The sequence below is a fragment of the Hylobates moloch genome, unplaced genomic scaffold (genome assembly GCF_009828535.3).
Source record: "Hylobates moloch isolate HMO894 unplaced genomic scaffold, HMol_V3 SCAFFOLD_3, whole genome shotgun sequence".
NCBI lineage: Eukaryota > Metazoa > Chordata > Mammalia > Primates > Hylobatidae > Hylobates > Hylobates moloch.
This window is the reverse complement of record NW_026652278.1, coordinates 146,478,099-146,492,880: the sequence shown is the minus strand read 5'-3', so window position 1 is coordinate 146,492,880 and position 14,782 is coordinate 146,478,099. Positions and strand designations below refer to the sequence as shown.

General features: G+C 38.4%; 1 protein-coding gene and 1 long non-coding RNA gene across 18 annotated transcripts in view; one reads left to right on the top strand and one right to left on the bottom strand.

Annotated features, from left to right (window-relative positions):
• The window catches only part of MAP9 (microtubule associated protein 9), a 48,465-nt gene extending 38,058 nt beyond the window's left edge, over nt 1-10,407 (top strand). For 3 of the 9 annotated variants that reach the window (XM_058436850.1, XM_058436848.1, XM_058436854.1), the window contains 2 exons: nt 2,716-2,779; nt 3,538-4,064. In XM_058436850.1, coding sequence (XP_058292833.1) covers nt 2,716-2,779; nt 3,538-3,638 — 165 coding nt within the window. In that variant the 3' untranslated portion in view covers nt 3,639-4,064. Of the gene's footprint in view, nt 1-2,715; nt 4,065-5,318; nt 5,447-8,563; nt 8,636-10,084 lie in introns of those variants that run through there. The other 6 variants (XM_058436851.1, XM_058436849.1, XM_058436853.1 and 3 more) reach the window with 6 other exon arrangements.
• Nucleotides 1-14,782, bottom strand: part of LOC116465528 (uncharacterized) — a 153,038-nt gene that overhangs the window by 28,696 nt on the left and 109,560 nt on the right. For 5 of the 9 annotated variants that reach the window (XR_009212936.1, XR_009212929.1, XR_004247213.2 and 2 more), the window contains exons 2-5: nt 11,823-11,894; nt 8,447-8,611; nt 4,051-4,314; nt 1,909-1,998 (exon numbers count right to left, since the gene is read on the bottom strand). This is a non-coding gene — a long non-coding RNA (uncharacterized LOC116465528). The remainder of the gene's footprint in view (nt 1-1,908; nt 1,999-4,050; nt 4,315-8,446; nt 8,612-11,822; nt 11,895-14,782) is intronic. The other 4 variants (XR_009212932.1, XR_009212933.1, XR_009212930.1 and 1 more) reach the window with 1 other exon arrangement.

Here is a 14,782-nt window from a genome sequence, read left to right as displayed (position 1 = left end):
GCTGGTACCGGTTGTTCCTTTCCATGTTTAGTGCTTCCTTCAGGAGCTCTTTTAGGGCAGGCCTGGTGGTGACAAAATCACTCAGCATTTGCTTGTCTGTAACGTATTTTATTTCTCTTTCTTTCACTTATGAAGCTTAGTTTGGCTGGATATGAAATTCTGGGTTGAAAATTCTTTTCTCTAAGAATGTTGAATATCGGCCCCCACTCCCTTCTGGCTTGTAGAGTTTCTGCTGAGAGATCAGCTGTTAGTCTGATGGGCTTCCCTTTGTGGGTAACCTGACCTTTCTCTCTGGCTGCCCTTAACATTTTTTCCTTCATTTCAACTTTGGTGAATCTCACAATTATGTGTCTTGGAGTTGCTCTTCTCGAGGAGTATCTTTGTGGCGTTCTGTGTATTTCCTGAATTTGAATGTTGGCCTGCCTTGCAAGATTGAGGAAGTTCTCCTGGATAATATCTTGCAGAGTGTTTTCCAACTTGGTTCCATTCTCCCCATCATTTTCAGGTAAACCAATCAGACGTAGGTTTGGTCTTTTCACATAGTCCCAAATTTCTTGGAGGCTTTGTTCGTTTCTTTTTATTCTTTTTTCTCTAAACTTCCCTTCTTGCTTCATTTCATTCATTTCATCTTCCATCACTGATACACTTTCTTCCAGTTGATCGCATTGGCTACCGAGGCTTCTGGAATCTTCACGTAGTTCTTGAAACTTGGCTTTCAGCTCTATCAGCTCCTTTAAGCCCTTCTCTCCATTGGTTATTCTAGTTATCCATTTGTCAGAGTAGTTTGATCGTCTGAAGCCTTCTTCTCTCAACTCCTCAACATCATTCTCTGTCCAGCTTTGTTCTGTTGCTGGTAAGGAACTGTGTTCCTTTGGAGGAGGAGAGGTGCTCTGTATTTTAGAGTTTCCAGTTTTTCTGCTCTGTTTTTTCCCCATCTTTGTGGTTTTATCTACTTTTGGTCTTTGATGATGGTGATGTACAGATGGGTTTTTGGTGTGGATGTCCTTTCTGTTTGCTAGTTTTCCTTCTACCAGACAGGACCCTCAGCTGCAGGTCTGTTGGAGTTTGCTAAAGGTCCACTCCAGACCCTGTTTGGCTGGGTGTCAGCAGCGGTGGCTGCAGAACAGCGGATTTTCATGAGACCACAAATTCAGCTGTCTGATAGATAGTTCCTCTGGAAGTTTTGTCTGTCTCAGAGGAGTACCCGGCCGACTGAGGTGTCAGTCTGTCCCTACTGGGGGGGTGCCTCCCAGTTAGGCTGCTTGGGGGTCAGGTACCCACTTTAGGAGGCAGTCTGTCCATTCTCAGATCTCCAGCTGCGTGCTGGGAGAACCACTACTCTCTTCAAAGCTGTCAGTCAGTCAGACAGGGACATATACGTCTGCAGAGGTTCCTGCTGAATTTTTGTTTGTCTGTGCCCTGCCCCCAGAGGTGGAGCCTACAGAGGCAGGCAGGCATCCCTGAGCTGTGGTGGGCTCCACCCAGTTCGAGCTTCCTGGCTGCTTTGTTCACCTTAGCAAGCCTGGGAAATGGCGGGTGCCCCTCCCCCAGCCTCACTGCCGCCTTGCAGTTTGATCTCAGACTGCTGTGCTAGCAATCAGCGAGACTCCGTGGGCATAGGACCCTCCGAGCCAGGTGCGGGACACAATCTCCTGGTGTGCCGTTTTCCAGGCCCGTTGGAAAAGCGCAGTATTAGGGTGGGACTGACTTGATTTTCCTGGTGCCGTCTGTTACCCCTTTCTTTGACTAGGAAAGGGAACTCCCTGACCCCTTGTGCTTCCCGAGTGAGGCAATGCCTCACCCTGCTTCGGCTCGCGCACAGTGCGCTGCACCGACTGTCCTGCACCCACCGTTTGGCACTCCCTAGTGAGATGAACCCAGTACCTCAAACGGAAATGCAGAAATCACCTGTCTTCTGTGTTGCTCAGGCTGGGAGCCGTAGACCAGAGCTGTTCCTATTCGGCCATCTTGGCTCCACCCTCGAGGCAGAATTTTTAACTGTTTGTAAAAAATTTGAAGTGTCTCATACTGTCATGACATATTGAAACTTTGCACCCAGTAAATTTACTTCTGAAAATTTGTTCTCACGAAGTCACCACCAACTTATAATAGTTACTATATTTGAGTTATAATTGTAGGTCTTGTTTTCTATTTTATACAATTCTTTTTTAATGTTTTCACTTTTAAAGTTTAAAAAATTAAGTGATATTAATACCTGTACTTGCAAATTGGCAATGTTTCCTATTTTTTTTCTTGTTTCCATTTTTTCTTTGTTTGTTTTTTTGAGTCAGAGTCTCACTCTGTTGCCCAGGCTGGAATGCAGTGGTGCAATCTTGGCTCACTGCAACCTCCACCTCCCAGGCTCAAGCAATCCTCCCATCTCAGCCTCCTAAGTAGCTGGGACTATAGGCATGCACCGCCACACCTGGCTAATTTTTGTATTATTTTGTAGAGATGATGTTTCACCGTGTTTCCCAGGCTGGTCTCGAACTCCCAGGCTCAAACAATCCACCCACCTTAGTCTCCTAAAGTGCTGGGATTACTGGTGTGAGCCACCATGCCTGGCCCTACCTGTTGTTTCTTTATGATCTGTTAAACTAGGAAGTGATATATAAATATCCTATAATGGATTATTTTGTTCTTCAGCAAATAACCTGATTTGAAAATAATAATCATATATGTAAATAAATTTATAGTGTTCTATTTTCTCTTTAGGAAAATAAGGAAAGACAAGAAAGAATTGAACGAAAACAGAAGAAACGTCATTCCTTTCTTGAAAGTGAGGCACTTCCTCCGTGGAGCCCTCCAAGCAGAACTGTGTTCGCAAAAGGCTTTTGATAATTCTAGTTCTTACATTATTTAGTTATTTATTGGTTTGCCAATATTAGCCATAGATTTAAAACCATTCAATTATTTATAGTTAGAGGAATATATTTTAATTAAATGCCAGACACTCCTGCTGATAATGAAAGAGATACTTTGGAGTGTAATCAGTGAAAGCATTTTTTTGAACTGTAGATAAACTGCCTCAAATGAAGATCTAATAATCAGATTGTTTTTACCATTAAGATACGTAAGATTTTATCATGTCCTGATAATTCTTATAGTGGAGTGATTCATGATCTTTTTCATTAAGCTCTTTATGTTATTTAAGTATATTTAATTCCAGTAATAAAAAGGAAATCATCTAGGTACCATAATGATAGAAATTATTCCTTTTGTGGATGATTATGAATCTAGATTCAGGTTTTTAAATGAATGGTCGCTGGGAAGTGTGCATATATTATTCCTTCTGAAACTGATGTTTAGCTCAGAGCAGTTGCATTTGTACTGTGCAAGTTAGAATTTTGATCAATTGAGGCAGTAGTTCAGAACTCTAATAATCAAGGCTTTTTATTTAAGAATTTTGCCTTATGTTTTAATATGAGTATACTTTACTTTATCTGTTCCAGGCTTATGTGACAATCATAGGCACTTTATAGTGAGTCCACCTCTGAAATTTTTCTTTCTGAATTCTATCTCACTTTATTATTTCAGTGATACCAAAAGACATCAATGTCACAGTAGTGATGTGTATTAGTTATGGAAATTCCACAGGAGTTCAAGGTCATTATCACTATAATTATTTTCCAGACTAAAGCCATAAAGATGATTTAGGCAATTATTGTCATCTTAGCTAGTCCAGTTTTATAGCTTATGTTCAGAAGACAGCTGTATGGGAAGGTAAATATGTTGACAATGTCCACAAGCCTTTATTTATTTATTTGATCTCTACATGTCCTTGTAGTAACTGGTCTTATATTTGACCTGGTCATCTGGTTTAAGACAGACCAAGTGTATGCTCACAGAGTTGAAATGCATTAGTCAATAGTGCAATGTGGAGATGATGGATGAGAATACACAGTTCCTATTTATTGAGCATCTAATATGTAATCTCTACTGGATCTTTACAAATGTATTTAACATCTTTACAACAACTTTCAGGGTAGGTGTTACTGGCTTCATCTTACATATAAAAATACTGATGCTCAGATAAACCAAGTAACTTACCGTCCATCTGGAGTGTGCCTGAATTGAGATCAAACGGGATTCAGTCTGTCTGACTGAATCTGCCTCCTTCTGAAATCTCTATGCTCTTTTTCACACTTCTCTGTAGCCTCAGAGACTGCTAAGTTCTGTCAAGACCTCTGCATAATATCAACGTTACAAACACGTTTTAACTTGTAGAGCCTAAAATCATGTATTGTTATCCATAGATGATCTTTCTCTACAGAAATAGCTGCTTGTTCTTAGAGATGGTGGAGGTCATTAAATCTATAAAGTGAGATAAAAATCCATAAGATTTCATGAGTTACTCAGGCATCTTATAACTACTATCAGAATATCAGAAAACTCAGCAAGTTATGTGACAAAGGCTTTGAGAGGTCACTCCAGACGTTTCACATACTGAGCGTCAGCCTTCTTGCTACAGTGCATGTGCAAGATAAGATGTCATAGGCTGCTTTGTAAGATTGTATCAGTGCTATAGACAATTAAGAGAAATTTCATAGATAAAACTAGAACCCTTTCTATATGGCCAGAACTATAATACTTTATGAAATTGATCTGATTATCAGCAATATGTAGTATCAGCATGGAATTTAGGACCTCTCTTACTCATTCCTGTGTCCCCCATAGTACCAAAAACAGTGCCTGCCAAAATAGATTAAGTGTTTATTGTATTAGCTGTTTAGAGCTAAAAAGATATTTACAAATTCCAGGGAAGTAAAAGGAAAAAAATTGAAAAAGGTACAGCTGCTTTTGGGGATGTGAGATCATGAATGTGTATCTTACAGATTTCACATTAATTATTTACTTTCCAATTATTTTCTTATACATGATCATATTTAGTGGCTAACCGTTATTACCTCTTAGGTTGTTGTGAGAACTGAGTTAATTAATGTAAAGTATTTGACACATAATAAGGACTTAAATGTTCATTGTTGTCATTATTGATTTATTACCATGAGCCCTACATTTCCCCATTTAATGAGTGTGAGAACATTAACATAGATAGGGTTGATAATGGTTATTTGACATTATACATTTTTAGCAAGAAGAAATTTCTGTCTTGCTGGCCAGTCCAGGCTGTAACACTCAAAAAAAATATAGAAAGATGCCTTGTATTAAGGCCTTCCTAAAAAGAAAGCTAATTAAGTATTAATTTCTTAGGATTGTTTCTGAGGTAGGATGAGGTGTTTGCATAGATGCAACAAGTCATTCACTTCAATTTTTTTTGGTCTTACTATGATAAATAACATATTGTTTCCTGTTTACAGCAACCTGCACTGAAATTAACTAGTTGAATAAAATCACCTCTTCTAGCACAAATAAAGCTGAGTTTGGGGAGGTGGGTGAAAATACAGCACTGTTGTTTACTTCCTAAGATCCAAGGGAGAGAATCAAGGTTGGTAATATTCTCTTGAATATACATTTACGTATTTAAAAGGTATGATTTTCCCATATTTCCTTAGGAAGTATGTCATGTCAATATAGATATTTATTCATTAGGTTTACATTAATTTGTATAATAAGGGAATGTTTAATTCAAATTAAGGACATTAAAAGTATATAGACTTTCATATAAAAGTTCCGGTTTGATAAATTGCGTTGATCACTTAAAGAATGCAGAGATCTCAAAGTAAAGAAAACAAATTTTATGAATATTTTAAAACATTACTTAAAATAAGTTTCCTTAAAAAGCACATTTGTGGATAAGTTTAAATATTAATACTAAATAATAAAGTAGTATACAGAATTTAAGTTTCATAATAATGAAGAAAGTGGTAATGCTATGTAACTTAAAAGATGCAATATGGCATTTTAGATCAAGAGGTTAAAGTTTTCTTGATGAAAGAAAGTAACTATGGGATAAAAATATTCCAGTGGTTTGTATTTGCTTCATACTTCAAAAATGTTAGTCCATTTATTGTTTAAAGTTATATTGAAACTGATATTTTCACTGTTGCCAAAGCAGTACCTGACAGTAGATAGGTATCCACAGTCTTATGTTCCTTAGAGTTATAGAACTATGCCTCTGAAAGGGGTTTTAATACTTTAATAAACCTGGCCTAAACTGTTTTATTTCTAAGTTGAAGAAACTGATTGTCAAGTACTTTGACTTGTCCAATCTCATACAACTAACTATGGTACATCTAGAGTTAGATCTCAGTATCAGGTGTCCCGTTGTATTCTGCTCACCATTCCACAATTTCGATATTGATAAAACTTTCAAACTAACTTTTGAACTGTGGTTATTATTAATTTAGTTGATTCATGTCCTCTTATTTATCTCCTTACTCCTTCACTGCCGCCTTCATAACTGTCCACCAGATCAAAGCTATTTGGGTACCTACACTTTAAAGTGAGGGGAAATAATGAAGTTTCTTAAATCCTGTGTCATGGACTAAGATACAGTAAAGAAAAGGAATTTCACAAAGTAGGGGAAATTACATGTTAGTTATAATCATTCCCAAGAATAAACTAGTAAAGGAAACTTAGATTTCCCTAATTTAATCTTGACTCCGATTTCGATAGTGCTATATAAAAAGGTATTTAAACCCATATGCTTCCTTTTACATAAAAGAAAGATATCAACTTTCCTAGTTTGCATTTACACTGGCTAATAGGATAATAAAATGCTGTGTAGATGTTAAACTGGAAGTTTCTCTGAGTTATTTTTACTTTAAAATTTCATGTGATTATGCCATTTTGAATATGTATATTACATGTAATTGTATAATGTTAACTTGGGTAGGCAAAATTCTTGGTATTGAATTTAGGATGTTTAAAAAATTATTAAGAAGATACTAATGTCTGCTTTTTGATAGCATATTTTCATGTAATGTTTAATGTATTAAAATCAACCATTCAAGACTTATTTTATTGGGTGACACTATTGACTGTGTTCCAAAATGTCCATAGTGTTAGGAAATGTGGTGTGAGTTTTATTTGTGGGCTAAGGATGAAATAATCATATTATGCTAATATACCTTTTATTATAAATGACTAAAAATTTGGATATAAAACTGATGTTTTACTACACAAATTACAGAGATAATATAATTATGTAATTATTAAATAATTAGAAACTGCAAATAAGCAAAAGTCGCCCATGTTCCCAGTTCTCATCTCCCAAAGATAATTATAACTAACATTTTGTACTCTTCCCATTAATTAGTTTCTAGTGTACTTTCTCCTGTAGCTGAAATTAAGCTGAGAAAAAAGGAAGAGATAGTTCCTTCCTCCTCTGTCTCCCACTCTGTCTCTCTCCTGTGCTATCTGTGTGTATATACAAATATGTATGCATATATATATATAATGTACATAATATATATAAAATACAAATACTAATGTGCATATGTGCATATTTTCAAACATACACATATTTTTTATTATTTGAAATAATGAGATCAGACTACATATTGGTAGCCAGATTTTTTTCACTCAGTGATATATCATGAACATATTTCCATGCTAATATAATTTTCTAATAATTTTAGATGCTGTAACTACAATTTAATTGTTAATGGGCAATTTGTTGCTTTACAAATGGTAAATTATATGATAAATAATATGATCATTATTCTTGTAGCCAATATCATTATTAGAAATGATGTGCCAGGCGCAGTGGCTCACGCTTGTAATCCCAGCACTTTGGGAGGCCGAGGCGGGCAGATCACAAGGTCAGGAGATTGAGACCACGGTGAAACCCCGTCTCTACTAAAAATACAAAAAACTAGCCGGGCGTGGTGGCGGGCGCCTGTAGTCCCAGCTACTCGGAGAGGCTGAGGCAGGAGAATGGCGTGAACCCGGGAGGCGGAGCTTGCAGTGAGCCGAGATTGCGCCACTGTACTCCAGCCTGGGTGACAGAGCGAGACTCCGTCCCAAGAAAAAAAAAAAAAGAAATGATGGACCGCATTAAAGCTATAAAATTAAATAAGAATTTATAAATGTAAGGAGTTATTCAGACACCTTGTATCTGGTATTACAATTTCAGAAAACTCAGCAGGTTATATGACATATACACTTTGAGATAGTCACTCAGAAGTTTTCACATATAGGATTAACCTTGCTGCAGTGCATGTGCAAGATTAAAAAAGATGTCATGGGTCACTTTGTAATGTCATATCATTGCTGTTGATAAATAAAGGAAATGTTGTTTGTTATAAATAAAACTAGATGCCTTTTTATATTTCCAGAACCATAAGACATAGAAGGTGAATTGTTTAATGGGTATAGAATTTCAGTTTTTGCAGGATGAAAGTTCTGGAGAGCACTTGCACGTCAATGAGAATGTATGTAACACTACTGAACCCTACACTTAAAAATGGTTAAGATGGTAAATTTTACATATATTTGGCCACAGTTTCAAAACCACAAAGCAATAATAATAATGCTTACTTACTTGCTCATATAAGAGAGATATAGAGAAGATGTCTTCCCTGATTATAGAATGTCTTTTGTTTGGTCTGACTGGACCAACTTGCTCATCTCAGATGAGTCATCATTGATTCAATTACAGTTGCCAGGAGAATGTCAGATGCTGAAGGACTTAAACCTGGATTGAATACTGAGTAAGAAAGCAACAGTTCAGGTAAACCTCCTAGTAACTCTTCATTTCAGATTTTGTTCTTGAACCCGCTTTATTTTCGACATAAGCTTTAGGGTTCTTGTTATGCTTTTAAAACCATATCATATTATGATTTCTGGGAGACTTGTAGTAACCATACACAATAATGGAATCCATTCACTTGAAGTAGATATGATGAAATGAATCTCCATCTAGAGGTTAATTGAGTTCAGTTATATTTCTGTATGCATGGCGACATAACTTTTAAAAATAACTCCACGGTGTTCATGGATCCCCTTTGAGGGAAGTCTACTGTGATTCCTACCCATCCCACACACAGTGTAACTTACTTACTCTTCTCTACACTGTTTCCCTACCCTAAATAACTGTTATTGAAGGCCACACCTTTTAAAGTGTATACGTCTATTTTCCAACTTAAATGAGAGCTTTATGAGGACAGGAACTATATTTTCCGCATTTTGACATTTCTAGTTTATCAGTTGGTTCTGGATAATCTTTGGCTGATAGAATAGTAAGTTAAAAGTAAAATATAAAAATAGTGCATGAATATGGCCAGGTGCGGTGGCTTACATCTGTAATCCCAGCATTTTGGGAGGCCTAGGCAGGCGTATCACCTAAGGTCGGGAGTTGGAGACCAGCCTGACCAACATGGAGAAACTCCATCTCTACTAAAAATACAAAATTAGCCAGGTGTGGTGGCACATGCCTGTAATCCCAGCTACTAGGGAGGCTGAGGCAAGGAGAATCGCTTGAGCCTGGGAGGTGGAGGTTGCAGTGAGCCAAGATCATGCCATTGCACTCCAGCCTGGGCAACAAGAGTGAAACTCCATCTCAAAAAAAAAAAAAATAGTGCATGAATGTTTGTAATGTGTGTATATTATATATGTGAACAGGACTTTATAGAGAAAATTTTAGAAATTTTATGAGTATTAAAATGGAATTAAATTATGAGTATTATAACTTACAGATAGAAATTTTACTTAAATATTACATTAATTTTTCAGTTTCAACAAAATAATACTTTAAATGAAAAACCACCTATGTGTCTATCATTGCATTAAGTTGGGAAAGAAAATAAGCTCACCTATATTCTAATATTTATAATGAAGTAGATTAAGCCCTATCCAGAGCACCATTTTTTTTCTGTCTTGGTGTCCTTTGGCAATATTAAATTAAAAAAAAAAGAAACAAGCCCAGGGTTTACTGGTTCATTCAGTCTAAAAAATGAATCCCAGATAGAACTGTCTTTTGAATAGAGCTGTAATTCAGATATGCCCAAGAGTGGATGCTGAAGTCAGGGTCTACAGTGATGCTTCAATCCTGGTGAATGGATTGCATGGTTGCTTGTGGCTACTTTTTTCTAATTTTTACTTTAGGGGCTCTTCCCACACCCTGAGCTATTTTTCTTAAAATATGAATTTGTTTCTAACACCAGATTTTTCATTTTAACAGACACAATTAAAAGAAATACTTGACTTTTTCTGATTCTACCACCAGAAAAATAACTGTGTGTTGATAACTTGTGTAAAGACAAATGACCTCAGTATTGAAGAGGCAAAATGGAGGGGCAAAGGTGATGATGAACTGGGGATACAGAGCCTACGTCTTCCTCAGTAACAGCCAATAGTTGCCTTGACAGAATTTGTATTTTAAAATATCAGTGTCCATGTCAACTAAACAAACAAAACTCTTAAAGTGAACACTGCAAGGTCCAAATGAAACAGATCCACAAGGCTTCCTGGTTATGTTTTCTTCCCCAGAAATTTCCAAATGGTGTGCCGAAGCACATACATGAGCCAAAGTGCATTGATACACTACAAATGCTGTGGCGGGAGCGGGGGTGTGCTCCTGTCAGGGAGTTACAGAAGCTTGGGACAGAGCCCCAGTTGAGTTTATCCCCTCTGGCTCAAACTGCTTCATATAGGCTTCTAGGAGGGTGCCACATAGAGACTCAGGCTTACTGGTGTGCCATTTTGTACCTGCAGGTTACTACAAAGTGAGGGACATGGGCAGTCATTGCTCTACCTCGGCCATGAAGATCCTCAATCATATGGAATCCATTTCAGTAGCCAGCTGTGGAGTAGGCTACTTCCCATGGATAGGGGCCTGTAGGCTGCTGGAGGGGTTCATTTCTCAGATACCCAAAAAACATCACTGTAGGGGATCAATCAGTGTGGTTGGAAAAATTATAGGAAATAGACACAAACCTTCTTGGAAGGCCAGGGGGTTTGCATAGCTTCAGTCAAAGATTTGGCTGAAGGCAGCCAGATTCTTTTTTCAGGAGCCAGAGAGCTTAGGGTGCAGATACAAAGGAATATAAGGGAGTTTATCTAAATAGCTTGTTTACTCATGCGGTCCTAAGACTGAAAACCTTTGATCATTCGCAGGCAGGATGGCTCTCTTGGGGGAGGCTGACCAGGTTAATTATCCACAGGTGTGTTGACTCAAAGCCTTTGTCATTAATCTGCTGAACAAATGCCCACAGGGCCAGCTAGTCAAGGTGTGGGGCTGCAACAACTCTTTCTGTGCATGGCCTGGCACCCTAGCTGCTCTTTCACTGAATAATCAGTGTCTGAGTACGTTATTCATCCATTGTTTATCACTATGGTGGCCAGCCTAATGGCCAAACTAATGGAAGCTGGGTGGTGCCTAGAGGCTACATGGAGTCTCCTGGAGGGTACAGTTCTCTATCTTCAAGTATATACTGCCTTTCGTAGTTTGTATGAGCTTTTAGTCATCCAAACTAGCTGCAGGGTGACTGCACTATCCATTCCAACCATGGAAGTGCCATTCATCAAACCAGAACTCCATGATTATCTTGATACACTATATTTCACAAAATATTCAATATGATTTGAAGTTTGCTTCGTCACATGAAATCTTAGCATTTTAATTGTTAATGAAAGAAAAGAATGCTGCTTGGTTACTTAAATATGATCCAATGGTAAGGATTTGATTATGCAGTATATGTTTTCAAAAATTGTATTATCTATTTATGCTAACAAAATGGTCTCTAAGGGTTTGATGAGATAATCTTTAAATGTCTTGATCAGGATTGCATGTGGACATCTCAAATATAAAACCTGATATTGAAAAGTCACACAAGCAGAGTTAGTCCATTTTCATACTGCTATAAAGATAGTACCTGATACTGGGTAATTTATAAACAAAAGAGGTTTAATTGACTCACAGTTCCACATGGCTGGGGAGGCCTCAGGAAACTTACAATCATGGTGGAAGGTGAAGGGCAAGCAAGGCACATCTTACGTAGTGGAGGAGAGAAAGAGAGAGAGAGCAGGGGAAATGTCAGACATACCAAACAAACAACTCGTGAGAACTCTCTCACTGTTATCATAACAGCTGGGGGAAACCGCCCCCATGATCCAATCACCTCCCACCAAGACCCTCCCTCAACACAGGATTACAACTTGAGATGAAATTTGGGTGGGGACACAGAGCCAAACCATATCATTTCTGCCTCTGGCCCCTCCCAAATCTCATGTCCTTTCCACATTTCAAAACCAATCATGCCTTCCCAACAAACAGTCCCTTCCACCTATGAGCCTGTAAAATCAAAAGCAAGTTAGTTACTTCCAAGATACAATGGAATACAGGCACTGGGTAAATGTTCCTATTCCAAATAGGAGAAGTTGGCCAAATCAAAGAGGCCACATGCCCCCTGCAAGTCCAAAACCCAGAAGGGCAGTCATTAAATCTTAAAGCTCTGAAATGATCTGCTTTAACTCCATGTCTCACATCCAAGGTACTCTGATGGAAGGTGTGGGCTCTTACAGACTTGGGCAGTTCTGCCCTTGTGGCTCTTGATACAGCTCCTGCGGCTGCTTTCATGAGCTGGCATTGAGTGTCTGTGGTTTCTCCAGGCACCTGGTGCAAGCTGTCAGGAAATCTACCATTCTGGGATCTGGAGAATGGTGACCCTTTTTTCTCACAGCTCCACTAGGCAGAGTCCCAGTAGGGACTCTTTAGGGGCGCCAGCCCCACATATCCCCTCTGCACTGCCCTAGCAGAGATTCTCCATGAGGGTTCCACCCCTGCAGCAGACTTCTGCCTGGACATCCAGGTGTTTCCATACATTCTCTGAAATCTAGGCAGAGGCTCCCAAACCTCAACTCTTGTCTTCTGAGACTGCGTAATTTATAAACAACAGAGGTTTAATTGACTCGCAGTTCTCCATGACTGGGACGGCCTCAGGAAATTTACAATCATGACAGTAGGTGAAGGAGAAGCAAGCATCTTCTTCACAGGCAGCAGAAGAGAGAGAGCACGCAGGAGAAACTGCCACTTTTAAAACCATAGATATCATGGGAACTCCTTCACTATCACGAGAACAGCCAGGGGGAACCACCCCCTTGATTCAGTCAGCTCCCACCAGGTCTCTCCCTCAACATGTGGGGATTAGAATTTGAGATGAGATTTGGGTGGGGAAACAGAGCCAAATCATACCACCCATTATATATTTTCAAACACCTTATTGTGACATTTGATACAGGTTTATTATTTTCTAATAATTTTAAATTTTACTTTTATATAAAGAAAAAGCAATTGTGTTAACCAAGCCTGACATAGGCACTCTTAAAACATTCAAGGTAATCAATAATAACAATTATTTTTTTCTGATACCTTATGACAAATATTGGGAACTAGCTCTACCATTTCCCAGATAATCAGGTAACTCAGTACATAACCAAAGCTGTGACTCTTTCCAGTACGAAGAAGATCTGTCCAGGTCAACTTATCTTCTCCATGCTAGTTATAAAGGTGGTTGGCAACATTTTCAATGATATCTTCTTTCGTTAAAAGAAGAGAAAATGTTTAATCTCCCTGGGTAGTGGGCAAGTTTAATAAATATTCCAAAGACAGTCCAGGTGTGGTGGCTCGTGCCTGTAATCCCAGCACTTTGGGAGGCCAAGGCAGGTGGATTACCTGAGGTCAGGAGTTCAAGACCAGCCTGGTCAACATGGTGTAACCCTGTCTCTACTAAAATACAAAAGTTAGCTGGGCATGGTGGCACTTGCCTGTAATCCCAGCTACTTGGGAGGCTGAGGCAGGAGAATTGCTTGAACCCAGGAGGCAGAGGCTGCAGTGAGCGGAGATGGTGTCAGTGCACTCCAGCCTGGGCGACAGAGCAAGACTCTGTCTTGCAAAAATAAAAATAAAAAAAAATTCCAAGGACAGAAAAAACACATAGTTTTTTGTGAGATATAGGAATGATTTTGGTCAGAGTAATGATTATCTATTATATGGAAGCCCAGTAAATAGATTGGTTATGTCAAGTGCTAGTCTCAGTACTGAGTATACATAAATGGAAAAAGCAAAGTTCCTATGCTCATGTAATTTATTTTCATAGGGAAGAGAAACACTGAACAGATAAACAAGTACATATGTAATGTTAATGTTCACAGATTAAAAGTACAAAAACCTCTAAGCAGGATATGAGGATAGAGTGATAGAAGCTTTTACATAGGATTATCAGAAGTTTGTCTAAAGAATACTGAGATAAACCTAACAAGAGTGAATGAGCAAACCATGTGAATACCTAGAGAATACCCATGTGAATTTGACCTGTGGGACCTCATAAGGCATGGCACAGACTTGGATTTCATTTTAAGTCTCATGTGTAAAATTGGAGAGTTAATAGCAGTGACTGCACAAGATTGTATAACATAGATATTTTCCTAAGTGGACAATAGACTTTAGGGAACAAGGGTGAAGAGTTTAAGAGCTGTTGCAGTTGTTCAGAAAAAAAGATGACAGTAGTTGCACAGGATGCCAAGTCATCAAATTTCAGTTGTGTTTTGAGGGAGAAACTACAAGATGTGTTGGATGAGGTTGTGGAAAAAAATAGAATCAGGGATGGCACTGAGCAACAGAATGAATTGTGGTACCACTTATTGAAATGGAGAACACTGGGAAATCAAGACTGGAAAGGAAAACAAAGAATTCTGGAAATGTTAATTTCAAAAGGAAGTATCATGTACCTAGTTTGGATATTCAAATCAATGGAAAAAACTCCAGAAATGTAAATTTGGGAGTCATCAGCATACAGATGGGATTAGATGGGATCATCTAGATAGTGGGTATAGATTAAGAAGAAAAGGGGGTCCCTGGCCAGGTGTGGTGGCTCACGCC